General features: G+C 37.6%; 1 protein-coding gene across 1 annotated transcript in view; it reads right to left on the bottom strand.

Annotated features, from left to right (window-relative positions):
- The window catches only part of SV2A (synaptic vesicle glycoprotein 2A), a 163,595-nt gene that overhangs the window by 81,340 nt on the left and 65,497 nt on the right, over positions 1 to 16,758 (bottom strand). The window contains exons 2-4 of the mRNA XM_053705415.1: positions 7,508 to 7,688; positions 1,592 to 1,743; positions 897 to 1,030 (exon numbers count right to left, since the gene is read on the bottom strand). Of these exons, the coding sequence (XP_053561390.1) occupies positions 897 to 1,030; positions 1,592 to 1,743; positions 7,508 to 7,688 (467 nt within the window). The remainder of the gene's footprint in view (positions 1 to 896; positions 1,031 to 1,591; positions 1,744 to 7,507; positions 7,689 to 16,758) is intronic.

Here is a 16,758-nt window from a genome sequence, read left to right as displayed (position 1 = left end):
CTATACCAAAAATATGATATTAAAGGATCAGTGAATACAGTAGATTTGAATAATCAACAAATGCATAATAATAAAAAAACAATGCAATAGCACTTAGTCTGAACTTTAAATGAATAGTAGATTTGTTTTCTGACAAATTTCAAACTTATGTCTATTTCCTGTCCTCCTGTATCATGTGACAGCCATCTGCCAATCAAAAATGCATTTACGTATAGTCTATGAATTCTTGCACATGCTCAGTAGGATCTGGTGACTCAAAATGTGTAAATATAAAAAATACTGTGCACATTGTGTTAATGGAAGTAAATTAGAAAGTTGTTTAAAATTACATGGTCATGAAAGTTTAATTTTGACTTGAGTGTCCCTTTAAGTAAATATGAATTTGAATCCTGAAAGTTTAATGTTGACTTGAGTGTCCCTTTAAGTAAATATGCATCTGTATTCTCAACACAAGGTCTATTGGTCAGATATATAGATGCCATGTCAATACAATGATGGCAATAATGAGAGGTCATGGAATTTCCACCAAAAAGATGCTATGGGTATATTATAAAACTTATTAGATAATAGACTGTAATACATGCACAGAGATATGACGTACTTGCAAAAGGAAAATTTCTGAATAGTATATTGGGACCTTTATTTGTGAGATAGGGATTAGCTAAACAAACTCTGAAACTAAACAGGTGTACAGTAAGTGAATGCACAGAATACGTTCCCTTTCCCTTGAAGAGATGGTGTTGGCAATTACAGTAACAAAATGCAAACAATAAATATGATTTTAAAACACAGATGAAACTAGGCAGCTTTGGCTTCTCAGTTACCATCAATACGGTGCTGCAATCAACAGAAGTCTCCTACAGTGACATAGGTTGTGTGACTCATGGTGGCCTTACCTCTAAGTAGAATCGTGGACTCTCTGGCATGGTCGTTAGAGCCCCAATGGCAAAAACCGATGGAAACGCACAAACCAGCACAAACACCCTCCAGCTATGGAACTGGTAAGCAGAACCCATCTGGAAACTCCATCCTGCAATAAAACATGTACAGTATAACATATGCAACATACACAAGACATTCATTTTGCCAGATAACTTGCACTTTTACTATATAAACCTCAGACTTTATTTCATCCTTGTATGATCTGTCTCCTCTTATGCTTGCTGTATTTTCATTTGGCTCTCATTTGTCTATCATATCCTCAACTGCCTCTTTGTCCTTCAGCTGCCTCCATCTCTTTCCCAGTATGTGCCTCTGTATACCAGGTTGCTTGGCTATATCCATCTCTATCCTCCACAGCCTTCCTCTACCCTGCCTATTTCTCCCAAGCTGTCTCTATTATACAGAGGACAGGTTCCATATTGTTGGTTTCTGACCAGCAAGTAATAAAAAAACAGAATGTATTTAACTGTTTTATTTGTAACCTGAGCAGGACTTTAAACCACTTACGTGATGACTTTGGTACTTTCTGTAAAGATATCTATGCTGATTACAATATATTATAAATGGGATACAAGCTCATGCTAAATAAATACATGTTAAATAATAAAAAGCAATCAGCATGTAGACTTTGAAGCTATTGTTTTCTCACCATAGTGAGGTATGATTGCCCAAGCCATGGCTGAAGCATAAATTCCACCGATCATCCAGAACATGCAGAGCCAGCTCAGATGCTCTCCGCGCTTTTCCTGGGCCAGAAACTCCGAAAAATATGAGAAAACAATAGGGATGGATCCACCGATGCTGAAAAGAAGACAATGGTCTCTTATTAGTATTGGTTAGTCCTCAGGAAACAGTAAGGTAGAACGAGAGGTGTTATGCTATAGCACAGGGTTGACCACTCTTTTCAAATAAAGGGCCATGCTATTTGTTTTTAATTTCCAGGGCTGGGGAACATATCTATAAATCAAAACAAATATAATTATATGTCCTCAGCGTCGAATCTTGTACTGTTTTAAAAAGTAGCCTCAGAGGGAAATATATACTACATTTCAATTTTAGTTTTTTTGCTTAGATTATTAGTGTAGATTAAACAGTAGATAAATATAACTATAAGCACACACACATAAACAAAATGGGACACTATTTTATTTTCCTGAGGGCCACAAGGGAGCGTAATATGCATCAGTTGTCAATCACTGTCCTAAGGCCTTCATTTATCAAATCATTATTTTTATCTTGATTAAAAGAAACATTGCATGATTTCCTGTTCTTTTCTCTGTGGCACATATTTAAAATATCACACTGTTAAATAGAATCATTGATGATGTTTTATTTGGTTAAACTACAAGGAGGGTACAGGAAGAAAAGTTAAAGGACATAGAACACATTTGTAATATATTCATAGGGCTCCATTTATGAAACGGACGTTAAGAAGTAGCAGTCACCGCTGCTCCTTAAACTGTCCGCCACCTTTTAGGTCACAATTGTGACAACTGACAGCTGCTGCTAGCAGCATTGGGGGCGGCATTGCACAAGTATTTCACTAGAAGCTATAGCAAATCATTTACGCTCAACATTTAGTAAATCTTCCCCAGAAAATTAATACATGATCATTGATCAATCAAAAATTGGCTGAAATATTCAAATCAGCCAATAGGATGAAAGCTGCTTACATCCTATTGGCTGATTTGATCAAAGTCAAATCAGCCAATAGGATGTAAGCAGCTCTGTTCATATTGGCTGATTTAAATTTTTTAGCCAATAGGAATGCAAGGGTACACTCATTACACTCAGTGTGTGGCTAGAGGACCTCCGTGTCGCCGATTACCTCCGCCACCGGGATGAAGATAGAAGATGGACCCGCGGCCGGGATGAAGATTGAAGAACATGGTCCAGGGATGGATGAAGATGGAGCCACCTGGATGAAGACCTTTCACCGCTGGGATGAAAATGGGTCGCCGCACTTCATCAATGGTGAGTACCAATTTTGGGGTTAGTGTCAGTTTTATTTGTTTTTTTGGGGGGTGTTTTTTTTTTTTAGATTAGGGCGTTTTTATTTTTAATGAGCAGAAAAAGAGCTGAAAGCCCATACAAACGCCCTTTTCGGGGCAATGGGTAGATTAATTTTTTATTTTATTTTTGGGGGTTGTGGAGGTGGGAGGTTGTAATGTTAGTGGGCAATTTGTTTATTTTCTTGGCAAAAGAGCTGTTAACTTTAGGGCAATGCCCTACAAAAGGCCCTTTAAAGGGGTATCGGTAGTTTATTTATAGATTTTTTTTATTTTGGGGTGTTTTTTTTTTAATGGGGGTATTAGAATAGGAATAACTTTTTATTTTGAATAAGTTTGTTATGTTTTGTAATGTTAGCTTTTATTATTTTTTGGCAGGTTATTCTATTTTCTGTAATGGTAGTTTTTTTTCTGTAATGTTAGGGCTTTTTGTAAATAAGGTTTTTAATGTTTTGTATTTTTTTTTATTTTTAATGTAGTTGGTATCTTTTTAATTTTATTTAAGTGTATTTTAATTGGGGTTAATTTAGGGGGTGTTAGGTTAGGGGGATTAGTTATTAGTTTACTACTTTGCGTGGTGGGGGTTGGTAGATTAAGGGTTAATAGATTAATTAGGTAGTTTGCCTTGTGGGGGGTTGGCGGTTTAGGGGTTAATAGTTTATTTAGTTGATTGCGTTGTGGGGGTTGGCAGATTAGGGGTTAATAGGTTAATTAGGTGGTTTGCCTTGTGGGGGTTGGCAGTTTAGGGGTTAATAGGTTAATTAGGTAGTTTGCCTTGTGGTGGGTTGGCGGTTTAGGGGTTAATAGTTTAATAAGGTGATTGCATTGTGGTGGGTTGGCGGTTTAGGTGTTAATAGGCTAATTAGGTGTATGCATTGTGGGGGGTTGGCAGATTAGGGGTTAATAGGTTAATTAGGTAGTTTGCCTTGTGGGGGGTTGGGGGTTTAGGGGTTAATAGGTTAATTAGGTGTTTGCTAGTCTTGATAAAGGCCCAGTTCTTAGGGCCGAAACGCGTTGACATATATGGTAAGCTTCTTTTCAATTACTGACTAAGTTTGAATAGCAGTTTTGCACTATGTTATATTTGTTTTATTACAGGTATATCTTTGAATGAATTGATCCCTGAGACATAGGATCCATTTCTGTATTTTTTCATCGTTTACACACAGGAATAACTTTTTAGGAGCATCTCTTCACATCTTGTATTCACATAAGGGTCACTTTATAAGTGTGTTATTCACTTTAACACATCCTAAATATTCATTTGGATTATTTTTTCACATTTTTTCCTTTTTCTTTTTTCATTTTTGAGTACACACATTTTTGATTATTCACGCCCACTTCATCACATCATCTTTTCAGGATTTTTTGGATATTCACAATAATTTTTGAAATTTGATTTGAAAACCACTACGTTTTTCTTTTTTACACACTTCATCAATTCACCGTTTATCGAGGGATATATAAGGATAACTGTTTTAAAATAGAATCTTCATATTGGACATTCACTCTCTGGAAAGAATTTAAAGTTTGGGACCTACATATTTATGGACACCTACTCAGTAAATTGATGTTTTTATATATTTATATTTTTTTATCCAACCATCAACAGCTGTTTTATTGTAATTTATTTTGTGATTAAGATTGTATATTGTTGTGGTTTTTAACCACAATTGTATTGTTTTTTATATAGATATATGCATATTTTATTGTTAATTTTAAGTGGATCCACTTTTGTATCTTGTTTGTATATTTTAGCTATAAGTAGCTTATAAAATATTTTATATACCCCTATAGAATTTCAATATATTTGTTATTTAAATAATCTTGTCACTACTAGTGTCTTAGCCTTTTAGGAGGCGCTCTGTGTATTTATTTTTAGCACTAATAAGGTGTTTGCATTGTGGATGGTTGGCGGTTATAGGTGTTAATAGGTTAATTAGGTGCTTGCGTTGTGGGGGTTTGGCAGATTAGGGGTTAATAGGTTATTAAGGTAGTTTGCATTGTGGGGGGTGGCGGTTTAAGGGTTATTCGGTTTATATAGTAGTTTGCGTTGTGGGGGGTGGGGGTTTAGGGGTTAATACATTTTAATAGTGATTGTGATGTGGGGGGATGGCGGTTTAGTGGTTTTGACGTGTCGGTTTAATTATTTTTTTCCGGTTTAGATTTTTATGTGTGAATTCAACATTTTTTATTTTTTTTAGTTATGCGTGCAATATGATATACGTTACTGGTGACGCCAGAAATGTGTAGTTCGCATCAGGGATAGGCACAGACAAAGGCTGTGGCGGACATTTTCCAAAGTACAGACCTTAGTGAAGGACACCAAGGTACATTTGAAATTAAAAACATTATGTTATAGTGCTTAGTGTTATTATACTGATGCAGATACCACTGATCCTATAACCAGCCCTCCTCTAGCTATACCCATGAGCCAGTGTCACTATTGTGTCATTATATAGTGCTTAGTGTTATTATACTGATGCAGATACCACTGATCCTATAACCAGCCCTCATCTGGTTATACCCATGTGCCAGTGTCACTACTGTGTCATTATATAGTGCTGGGTGTTATTATACTGATGCAGATACCACTGATCCTATAACCAGCCCTCCTCTGACTATACCCATGAGCCAGTGTCACTACTGTGTCATTATATAGTGCTGGGTGTTATTATACTGATGCAGATACCACTGGCCCTATAACCAGCCCTCCTCTGGCTATACCCATGAGCCAGTGTCACTACTGTGTCTTTGTATAGAACTGGGTGTTATTATACTGATGCAGATACCACTGATCCTATAACCAGCCCTCCTCTGGCTATACCCATGTGCCAGTGTCACTACTGTGTCATTATATAGTGCTGGGTGTTATTATACTGATGCAGATACCACTGATCCTATAACCAGCCCTTGTCTGGCTATACCCATGTGCCAGTGTCACTACTGTGTCATTATATAGTGCTGGGTGTTATTATACTGATGCAGATACCACTGATCCCATAACCAGCACTTGTCTGGCTATTACACATGTGCCAGTGTCACTACTTTGTCTTTATATAGCGCTGGGTGTTATTATACTGATGCAGATACCACTGATTCTATAACCAGCCCTCCTCTGGCTATACTCATGTGCCAGTGCCACTACTGTGTTATATAGTGCTGGGTGTTATTATACTGATGCAGATACCACTGATCCCATAACCAGCCCTTGTCTGGCTATACCCATGTGCCAGTGTCACTACTGTGTCATTATATAGTGCTGGGTGTTATTATACTGATGCAGATACCACTGATCCTATAACCAGCCCTTGTCTGGCTATACCCATGTGCCAGTGTCACTACTGTGTCATTATATAGTGCTGGGTGTTATTATACTGATGCAGATACCACTGATTCTATAACCAGCCCTCATCTGGCTATACACATGTGCCAGTTTTACTACTGTGTCATTATATAGAGCTGGGTGTTATTATACTGATGCAGATACCACTGATTCTATAACCAGCCCTCATCTGGCTATACACATGTGCCAGTTTTACTACTGTGTCATTATATAGAGCTGGGTGTTATTATACTGATGCAGATACCACTGATTCTATATCCAGCCCTCCTCTGGCTATACACATGTGCCAGTTTTACTACTGTGCCATTATATAGATCTGGGTGTTATTATACTGATGCAGATACCACTGATTCTATATCCAGCCCTCCTCTGGCTATACACATGTGCCAGTTTTACTACTGTGTCATTATATAGATCTGGGTGTTATTATGCTGATGCAGATACAACTAATCCTATAACCAGCCCTTGTCTGGCTATACCCATGTGCCAGTGTCACTACTGTGTCATTATATAGTGCTGGGTGTTATTATACTGATGCAGATACCACTGATCCCATAACCAGCCCTTGTCTGGCTATACACATGTGCCAGTGTCACTACTGTGTCTTTATATAGCGCTGGGTGTTATTATACTGATGCAGATACCACTGATCCCATAACCAGCCCTTGTCTGGCTATACGCATGTGCCAGTGTCACTACTGTGTCTTTGTATAGAGCTGGGCGTTATTATACAGATGCAGATACACATCCAGTATTTCACTCAGGCTTTATTTATTCCATAACTTATCACCCAATATCGCTAGGAGTCACTAACTTTATTCACACTACATATTTTTTATTCCTATTATTTAATCAGAAAGAAAAGATATACTAAGGTTGTGGCGGACACTGCAAGGGCTAGTCACGGACACCTTGCCTATCCCTGGTTCGCACATCTCTGAACCTGGCCAGTTTTTCAGACTTACGGACGTTTATCATATGGCGGCGCGTGTTATGTGATTCATCTGATGTGCGAGGTGAACTTACGTGCAACGTGGTTTTCAGCAGTTGCACTGAAAAATACACCACATATGTAATCTCGCCCCTTGTTGGAAATAAGTTGTAAAAATACAAAGAGATCCTTGGCTATATAAGTATCATATAAAAAGGGGCTGTTCACATATAACAGTGGGGATTTGTAAAACAAACAAAATTCTGAGAAGCTGCTTACCCGACACCAGACAACAATCTGCAGAACAAGAAGGTCCCATATCCCTGCACAAATGAGGAGAAGAAGGCAAACACACTGTTTACAGACAGGGAAATGAGGAGACACTGTTTGCGGCCAATGATGTCAGACATTCCTCCCCATAGGAACGCACCCAGCATCATTCCCAGGTAAACGATGAGACCTGCGGTCAAACAGAAGAAAAATCATTTGCTCAGTCAATGTATTTATGCATCAGAAATGAGTCACTGCACTGAAAAAAGATCTGCATGTAAAATAGAAGTTGTAAAAACATTTAGAAATATATGCCTGTTTTGCAATCTTATGATACACCCATTGAAAAGTTTGTTAAATTATGTTTATCTAATTCCTTTGCTGAAGCCAATTAGGGTTGTCACCTATGTGAAGGATATTGGAATGTTAAATATTTACAATAAATACACAGTAAAACACATATAAAAGTCGAAAACGGCTCCAAAGTAAATGTATATGTGTGTATAATATAAATACACATCTATACACACATATATATATATATATACATACTATACACACACATATATATATACTGTATATAAAAAACATAGGCAAAGGCACTCACCGTTTGGAATCAAATCAGTCAGTTTATTGTGATGTTTTGGGTTGGTGCCCCCTCCGCAGACAGACATACGTATATATACACACATACATACATACACATTTTATATATATACAGTATATATCTAGTAAATTGTTCTCTTGGTATCCCTTGTTGAAGAGCATATCTGGATATGCTTAGGAGCATGGATGTGTCCTGAGCACTATATGACAGCAGTGTTTGCAACAATTTATAACATTTTATTTATCACACCTTATATTTTTATACTTGGAGAATTGTTTGTTTCGTTGTTGGAGTCTGACAGAAGTCTTTGTAATAGAGCTAGTGCAAATAAGCAAAAGAGGGCCCTGGTATAACGTTTGTTTGGGCCCCCATAGTAAGCAATAGCAATAATATACATGCTGTTCTGTATAATGATTTTGAGGATAGATAGACCAGAATCTGCACTAATAAAAGGCTCCCCTGCATTAGGCTTGTACACATTCTGCACACACCTATATATAGACTGGCTGTTATCGGCCCCCTCCCGCACTTGGGCCCTGGTGCCGCTGTACCCGCTGCACCAATGGTAGTTCTGCCCTTGCAAATTGTAAAAGGAGAGTTGCTCATTCTCAGAAAAGTGCATGTGGCATTATATGCACACTGTCTGGGGCATTAACATCAGCTCCTATTGAGTATGTACAAGAGTTCACAGAATCGTACATTAAATTGGATATGCTTTATCTGAATAATTAAATAAAAGTTTTGGGTTTCATGTTGCTTTAAAGAAAATTAAAAAATGCTGACAAAATTTTTCAGTATTCATTTGTTTTCTTTAAATTACCTTTAAGGGGTTAAATACTTACCTCTAGTGCACTGGAGAGTCGCGCTAACCTGGTCCTCTTCTTCACAGAGCCCCAGCCGCGCTAATAGGAGGCTTAAAGGGACAGTATACTATAAAAACATAATTTATGTAAGAATTTACCTGATAAATTAATTTCTTTCATATTGGCAAGAGTCCATGAGCTAGTGACGTATGGGATATACAATCCTACCAGGAGGGGCAAAGTTTCCCAAACCTCAAAATGCCTATAAATACACCCCTCACCACACCCACAATTCAGTTTAATGAATAGCCCAGTATTGGGGTGATAAAGAAAGTAGTAATCAACAAAGGAATTGGAATAATTGTGCTTTATACAAAAAAATCATAACCACCATAAAAAGGGTGGGCCTCATGGACTCTTGCCAATATGAAAGAAATTAATTTATCAGGTAAATTCTTACATAAATTATGTTTTCTTTCATGTAATTGGCAAGAGTCCATGAGCTAGTGACGTATCGGATAGCAAATACCCAAGATGTGGAACTCCACTCAAGAGTCACTAGAGAGGGAGGGATAAAAATAAAGACAGCCAATTCCGCTGAAAAATTAATCCACAACCCAAATCATAAGTTTTAATCTTATAAAGAAAAAGAAAAAAACTGAAATTATAAGCAGAAGAATCAAACTGAAACAGCTGCCTGAAGAACTTTTCTACCAAAAACTGCTTCTGAAGAAGAAAAAACATCAAAATGGTAGAATTTAGTAAATGTATGCAAAGAAGACCAAGTTGCTGCTTTGCAAATCTGATCAACTGAAGCTTCATTCTTAAAAGCCCAGGAAGTGGAAACAAACCTAGTAGAATGAGCCGTAATCCTCTGAGGCGGGGACTTACCCGACTTCAAATAAGCATGATGAATCAAAAGCTTTAACCATGAAGCCAAGGAAACAGCAGAAGCCTTCTGACCTTTCCTAGAGCCAGAAAAGATAACAAATAGACTAGAAGTCTTCCTGAAATCTTTAGTAGCTTCAACATACTATTTCAAAGCTGTCATCACATCCAAAGAATGTAAGGATCTTTCCAAAGAATTCTTAGGATTAGGACAGAAGGAAGGGACAACAATTTCTCTACTAATATTGTTGGAATTCACAACTTTAGGTAGGAATTTAAATGAAGTCCTCAAAACCGCCTTATCCTGATGAAAAATCAGAAACGGAGACTCACAAGAAAGAGCAGATAATTCAGAAACTCTTCTAGCAGAAGAGATGGCCAAAAGAAACAACACTTTCCAAGAAAGCAATTTAATGTCCAAAGAATGCATAGGCTCAAATGGAGGAGCCTGTAAAGCCTTTAAAACCAAATTAACTCCAGGGAGGAGAGATTGATTTAATGACAGGCTTGATACGGACCAACGCCTGTACAAAACAATGAATATCAGGAAGTTTAGCAATTTTTCTGTGGAATAAAACAGAAAGATCAGAGATTTGTCCTTTCAAAGAACTTGCAGACAAACCCTTATCCAAACCATCCTGAAGAAACTGCAAAATTTTAGGAATTCAAAAAGAATACCAAGTGAATTTATGAGAAGAACACCATGAAATGTAGGTCTTCCAAACTCAATAATAAATCTTTCTACAAACAGATTTACGAGCCTGCAACATAGTTTTAATTACTGAGTCAGAGAAACCTCTATGACTAAGCACTAAGCGTTCAATTTCAATACCTTCAAATTTAATGATTTCAGATCCTGATGGAAAAATGGACCTTGAGATAGAAGGTCTGGTCTTAACGGAAGTGGCCAAGGTTGGCAACTGAACATCTGAACAATCCGCCTACCAAAACCTGTGTGGCCATGCTGAAGCCACCAGCAGCACAAATGATTGCTCCATGATGATTTTGGAAATCACTCTTGGGAGAAGAACTAGAGGCGGAAAAATATAGGCAGGTTGATAACTCCAAGGAAGTGTCAACGCATCCACTGCCTCCGCCTGAGGATCCCTGGACCTGAACAGGTACCTGGGAAGTTTCTTGTTTAGATGAGATGCCATCAGATCTATCTGAACAATTTGAAAAAACACATCTGGGTGAAGAGACCACTCTCCTGGATGTAAAGTCTGACGACTGAGATAATCCGCTTCCCAATTGTCTATACCTGGGATATGGAGCGCAGAAATTAGACAGGAGCTGGATTCGAGATACTTCTTTCATAGCTTGGGGACTGTGAGTCCCACCCTGATGATTAACATATGCCACAGTTGTGATATTGTCTGTCTGAAAACAAATGAACGGTTCTCTCTTCAAGAGAGGCCAAATCTGAAGAGCCCGGAAAACTGCACAGAGTTCCAAAATATTGATTGGTAATCTCGCCTCTTAAGATTTCCAAAACCCTTGTGCTGTCAGAGATCCCCAGACAGCTCCCTAACCTGAAAGACTTGCATCTGTTGTGATCACGGTCCAGGTTGGATGAACAAAAGAGGCCCCTTGAACTATATGGATGGTGATCTAACCACCAAGTCAGAGATAGTCGAACATTGGGATTTAAGGATATTAATTGTGATATCCTTGTATAATCCCTGCACCATTGGTTCAGCATACAAAGCTGAAGAGGTCTCATGTGAAATCGAGCAAAGGGGATCGCGTCCAATGCTGCAGTCATGAGACCTAAAACCTCCATGCAGATAGCTACTGAAGGGAATGACTGAGACTGAAGGTTCCGACAGGCTGCAACCAACTTCAAATGTCTTTTGTCTGTTAGAGACAAAGTCATGGATACTGAATCTATCTGGAAACCTAAAAAGGTTACCCTTGTCTGATGAATCAAAGATTTTTTTGGTAAATTGATCCTCCAACCATGTCTTTGAAGAAACAACACTAGTTGATTCGTGTGAGATTCTGCAGAATGTAAAGACTGAGCAAGTACCAAGATATCGTCCAAATAAGGAAACACCGCAATACCCCGCTCTCTGATTACAGAGAGAAGGGCACCGAAAACCTTTGAAAAGATCCTTGGAGCTGTTGCTAGGCCAAAAGGAAGAGCAACAAATTGGTAATGCTTGTCTAGAAAAGAGAATCTCAGGAACTGATAGTGATCTGAATGAATCGGAATATGAAGATATGCATCCTGTAAGTCTATTGTGGACATATAATGCCCTTGCTGAACAAAAGGCAGAATAGTCCTTATAGTCACAATTTTGAATGTTGGTACTCATACATAACGAGTCAAGATTTTTAGATCCAGAACTGGTCTGAATGAATTTTCTTTCTTTGGGACAATGAACAGATTTGAATAAAACGCCAGACCCTGTTCCATGAAAAAGAACCGGCACGATTACCCCAGAAGACTCCAGGTCTGAAACACACTTCAGGAAAGCCTGTGCTTTCTCGGGGTTCACTGGAATGCGTGAGAGAAAGAAACTTCTCACAGGTGGTCTTACTCTGAAACCTATTCTGTACCCCTGAGAGACAATGTTCTGAATCCAATGATTTTGGACTGAATTTATCCAAACATCCTTGAAAAAATTTTGTCTGCCCCCTACCAGCTGAGCTGGAATGAGGGCCGCACCTTCATGCAGACTTGGGGGCTGGTTTAGATCTCTTAAATGGCTTGGATTTATTCCAGACTGAAGAAGGCTTCCAATTGGAGACAGATTCCTTAGGGGAAGGATTAGGTTTCTGTTCCTTATTCTGTCGAAAGGAACGAAAACGGTTAGAAGCTTTAAATTTACCCTTAGATTTTTTTATCCTGAGGTAAAAAAGCCCCCTTCCCCCAGTAACAGTTGAAATTATAGAATCCAACTGAGAACCAAATAATTTATTACCTTGGAAAGAAAGAGATAGCAACGTTGATTTAGAAGTCATATCAGCATTCCAAGATTCAAGCCATAAAGCTCTTCTAGCTAAAATAGCTAAAGACATATATCTAACATCAATTCTGATGATATCAAAAATGGCATCACAAACAAAATTATTAGCATGTTGAATTAACTTAACAATGCTATACATAATATGGTCTGATACTTGTTGCGCTAAAGTTTCCAACCAAAAAGTTGAAGCAGCTTCAACATCAGCCAAAGAAATAGCAGGCCTAAGAAGATGACCTGAACATAAATAAGCCTTCCTCAGATAGGATTCAAGTTTCCTATCTAAATTATCTTTAAAATAAGTACTGTCTTCCGTAGGAATAGCAGTACGCTTAGCAAGAGTAGAGATGGCCCCATCAACTTTGGGGATTTTCTCCCAAAACTCCAATCTTTCAGTAGGCAAAGGATACAATTTTTTAAACCTTGAAGAAGGAGTAAAAGAAGTACCCAGTCTATTCCATTCCTTTGAAATCATATCTGAAATAGCATCAGGAACTGGTAAAACCTCTGGAATAACTACATGAGGTTTATAAACCGAATTTAAACGTTTACTAGTTTTAGTATGAAGAGGACTAGACTCCTCTATATCTAATGCAATCAACACTTCCTTCAATAAAGAAGGAATATACTACATTTTAAATAAATACGAAGATTTGTCAGTGTCAATATCTGAGGCAGGATCCTCTGAATCAGACAGATCCTAATCAGAGATAGATAAATCAGTATGTTGTCGGTCATTTGAAAATTCATCAACTGTATGAGAAGTTTTAAAAGAACTTTTATGTTTATTAGAAGGCGGAATGGCAGACAAAGCCTTCTGAATGGAATCAGAAATAAATTCTCTCAAATTGACAGGAATATCCTGAACATTAGATGTTGATGGACCAGCAACAGGTAATGCAACACTCCTGATGGAAATATTCTCTGCATGTAAAAGTTTATCATGACAACTACTACAAACTACAGCCGGAGGAACAGTTACTACAAGTTTACAACAAATGCACTTAGCTTTGGTAGAACCGATATCAGGCAGCAGGATTCCAGTAGTAGATTCTGAAACAGGATCAGATTGAGACATCTTGCAATATGTAAGAGAAAAAACAACATATAAAGCAAAATTATCTATTTCCTTATATGACAGTTTCAGGAATGGGAAAAAATGCAAACAGAATAGGTCTCTGACAAAGAAAAAAAGCACCAGAGGCAAAAGGAAATGAAGTCTTAAATAATGACAAACAGTTTGGCACCAAGTATGACACCCACAACTGAAAATATTTTTTGGCGCCAAAAACGTCCGCAACAAACATGAGCGTCATAGATGACGCAACCTCGTGGAAAGACTCGGCGTCAACTAAGACGCCGGAAATGACGAATTTGCGTAAACAAACGTAATTCTCGTGCCAAAAAAGTCTCGCGCCAAGAATGACGCAATAAGTTATAGCATTTTGCGTTCACGCGAGCCTAATACAGCCCGCAATTTAGAAAAAAGAATCAATTCGAAAATTTCAGGTAAATTTTTTTTTTTTTAATGCATTTCCCAAATATGAAATTGACAGTCTGCATAAAAGGAAATATGCTGATAAACCTGAATAATGGCAAATATAAGTATAAACATATATTTAGAACTTTATATACAAAGTGCCAAACCATAGCTGAGAGTATCTTAAATAAATGAAACATACTTACCAAAAGTCACTCATTCACATATAGCAGATAGCCAAACCAGTACTGAAACAAGAATCAGTAGAGGTAATGGTATATAAGAGTATATCGTCGATCTGAAAAGGGAGGTAGGAGATGAATCTCTACGACCGATAACAGAGAACCTATGAAATAGATCCCCATTAGGATGACCATTGTATTCAATAGGTGATACTCTCTTCACATCCCTCTGACATTCACTGTACTCTGAGAGGAATCAGGCTTCAAAATGCTGAGAAGCGCATGTCAACGTAGAAATCTTAGCACAAACTTACTTCACCACCTCCATAGGAGGCAAAGTTTGTAAAACTGAATTGTGGGTGTGGTGAGGGGTGTATTTATAGGCATTTTGAGGTTTGGGAAACTTTGCCCCTCCTGGTAAGATTGTATATCCCTACGTCACTAGCTCATGGACTCTTGCCAATTACATGAAAGAAAAAGTTTTCCCTTAATGTGTTTCCAATTACTTTTTTTTACCAGCTGTATAAAATGTATGAGATTTGCATTTTAAGGCTTATTTGTGTATATGAATTAGCTGATTTTGTGTTTTGAAGCCACAATCTAATAAAATGGGTTGAGCTTGTTGGCATAATCAGCTCTCATTACTTTATCACATTGTGTACATATACCTGCTTCTTTATTTTATAATCTGTCTGTAAACCAATAACCAATACTTGGAGAGAACAATGGAAAATTAACATTTTATTACCTTATCTCTTCTATACCCCACTGGGAGTGTAATTTCTTATACTGGCTGTGTTTACACAGCTTGGCCTTGAGGCCAAAAACTTTCAGGATGGGTGGAGATACCACAGGCTAAATAATTTATTTCAAATGCCAATATAAGAGTAATGGAAATACTTGTAAACAATTTAATACACACTAGCAGGTAAAGTGGATCATTGTGAACAAATTAAAAGGGAGAAAATTTTTGAGTATAATGTCCCTCTTAAGAGAAGGTCCTTTAGTGGTGGCCCTGGGAGTTGCCACAGTAAGCCTCGTATTAGCATGATGAAGAGGAGGAGCGGGTTAGCATAGCTCTCCAGCAGTATAAAGCTAAAAGTGAACTTTTTCACCTGTAGCTTTAGAATATGTAAATGTTCTATGAATATTCAGTATTCATTTAGTTTAAAACAAAACAAATACAGAATAGTGCAGCCAATAAATATACACGAATATTCGTTCCGAAAGACCTAGTAGCAATATTATACATAATGCAAACACTGTTGCCACCTGGTGTTTAAAACGTGTGTATCATTGTTAAAAGCATCTTTAAAGGGTCAGTCTAGTCAAAATTAAACTTTCATGATTCAGATAGGACATGTAGTCATTTTAAATAACTTTCAAATGTTATCTTCAAATTGCTAAACCTGGGTAGGCTCATATGCTAATGTCTAAGTCCTTAAAGGCTGCCTCTTATTTAAAGCATTTGACAGTTTTCACAGCTAGTGGGAGTTAGTTCATGTGTGCCATAAAGATAACATTGTGCTCACACCTGTGGAGTTACGTATGAGAGGGCACTGATTGGCTACAATGCAAGTCTATCAAAAGAACTGAAATAAGGGGGCAGTCTGCAGAGACTTAGATACAAGGTAAAATCCTCTAAATTTCTGCCTGTTTCAAAGGCTCTATTGACAGCCTCTTAATCACATGCTTTGCATTTGCTTTGCACAACAGGAGACTGCTAGTTCATGTGAGCCATATAGATAACAATGTGTTCACGCCCGAGAAGTTATTTAAGAGTTAGCACAACACAATACTAAATGCAAGTCAATAGATAAATACAAAATCATGTGATCAAGGGGCTGTCAGAAGAGGCTTAGATACAAGGTAATCACAGAGGTAAAAAGTATATTAATATAACAGTGTTGTTTGTGCAAAACTGGGGAATGGGTAATTAAGGGATTCTTCAACAAAGGCTACTAAGAGAATTAAATACATTTGATAAAAGAAGTACATTTTAAAGTTTTTAAAAACGGCATGCTCTATCTGAATCATGAAAGAAAAATGTGTTTCAAGTTGCTTTAATTAACCCCTAGAAGTTTTTTTTGTTTTTTTTGTATATTCCAAGCATTCTATCAAAAGCCAAATCATTTTGGTGACCACTTTGAAAAAGTAGTAGCTGAGATCGTTCCATTTTAAAACACTTTCTTTTTGAGACACGAACACATTTGCTCACAGTTGGTGTCGCCTTACTTTCAGCTACATACAGTTATTTTGAAGCTGCACAAAGGTTAAGAAAGATGTAAGACCACAGGCTACACGCAGGGAAATCATTTTGTCGAAGAGAAA

The sequence above is a fragment of the Bombina bombina genome, chromosome 1 (genome assembly GCF_027579735.1).
Source record: "Bombina bombina isolate aBomBom1 chromosome 1, aBomBom1.pri, whole genome shotgun sequence".
Taxonomy (NCBI): Eukaryota; Metazoa; Chordata; class Amphibia; order Anura; family Bombinatoridae; genus Bombina; species Bombina bombina.
This window is presented reverse-complemented; position numbering and strand designations above follow the sequence as displayed.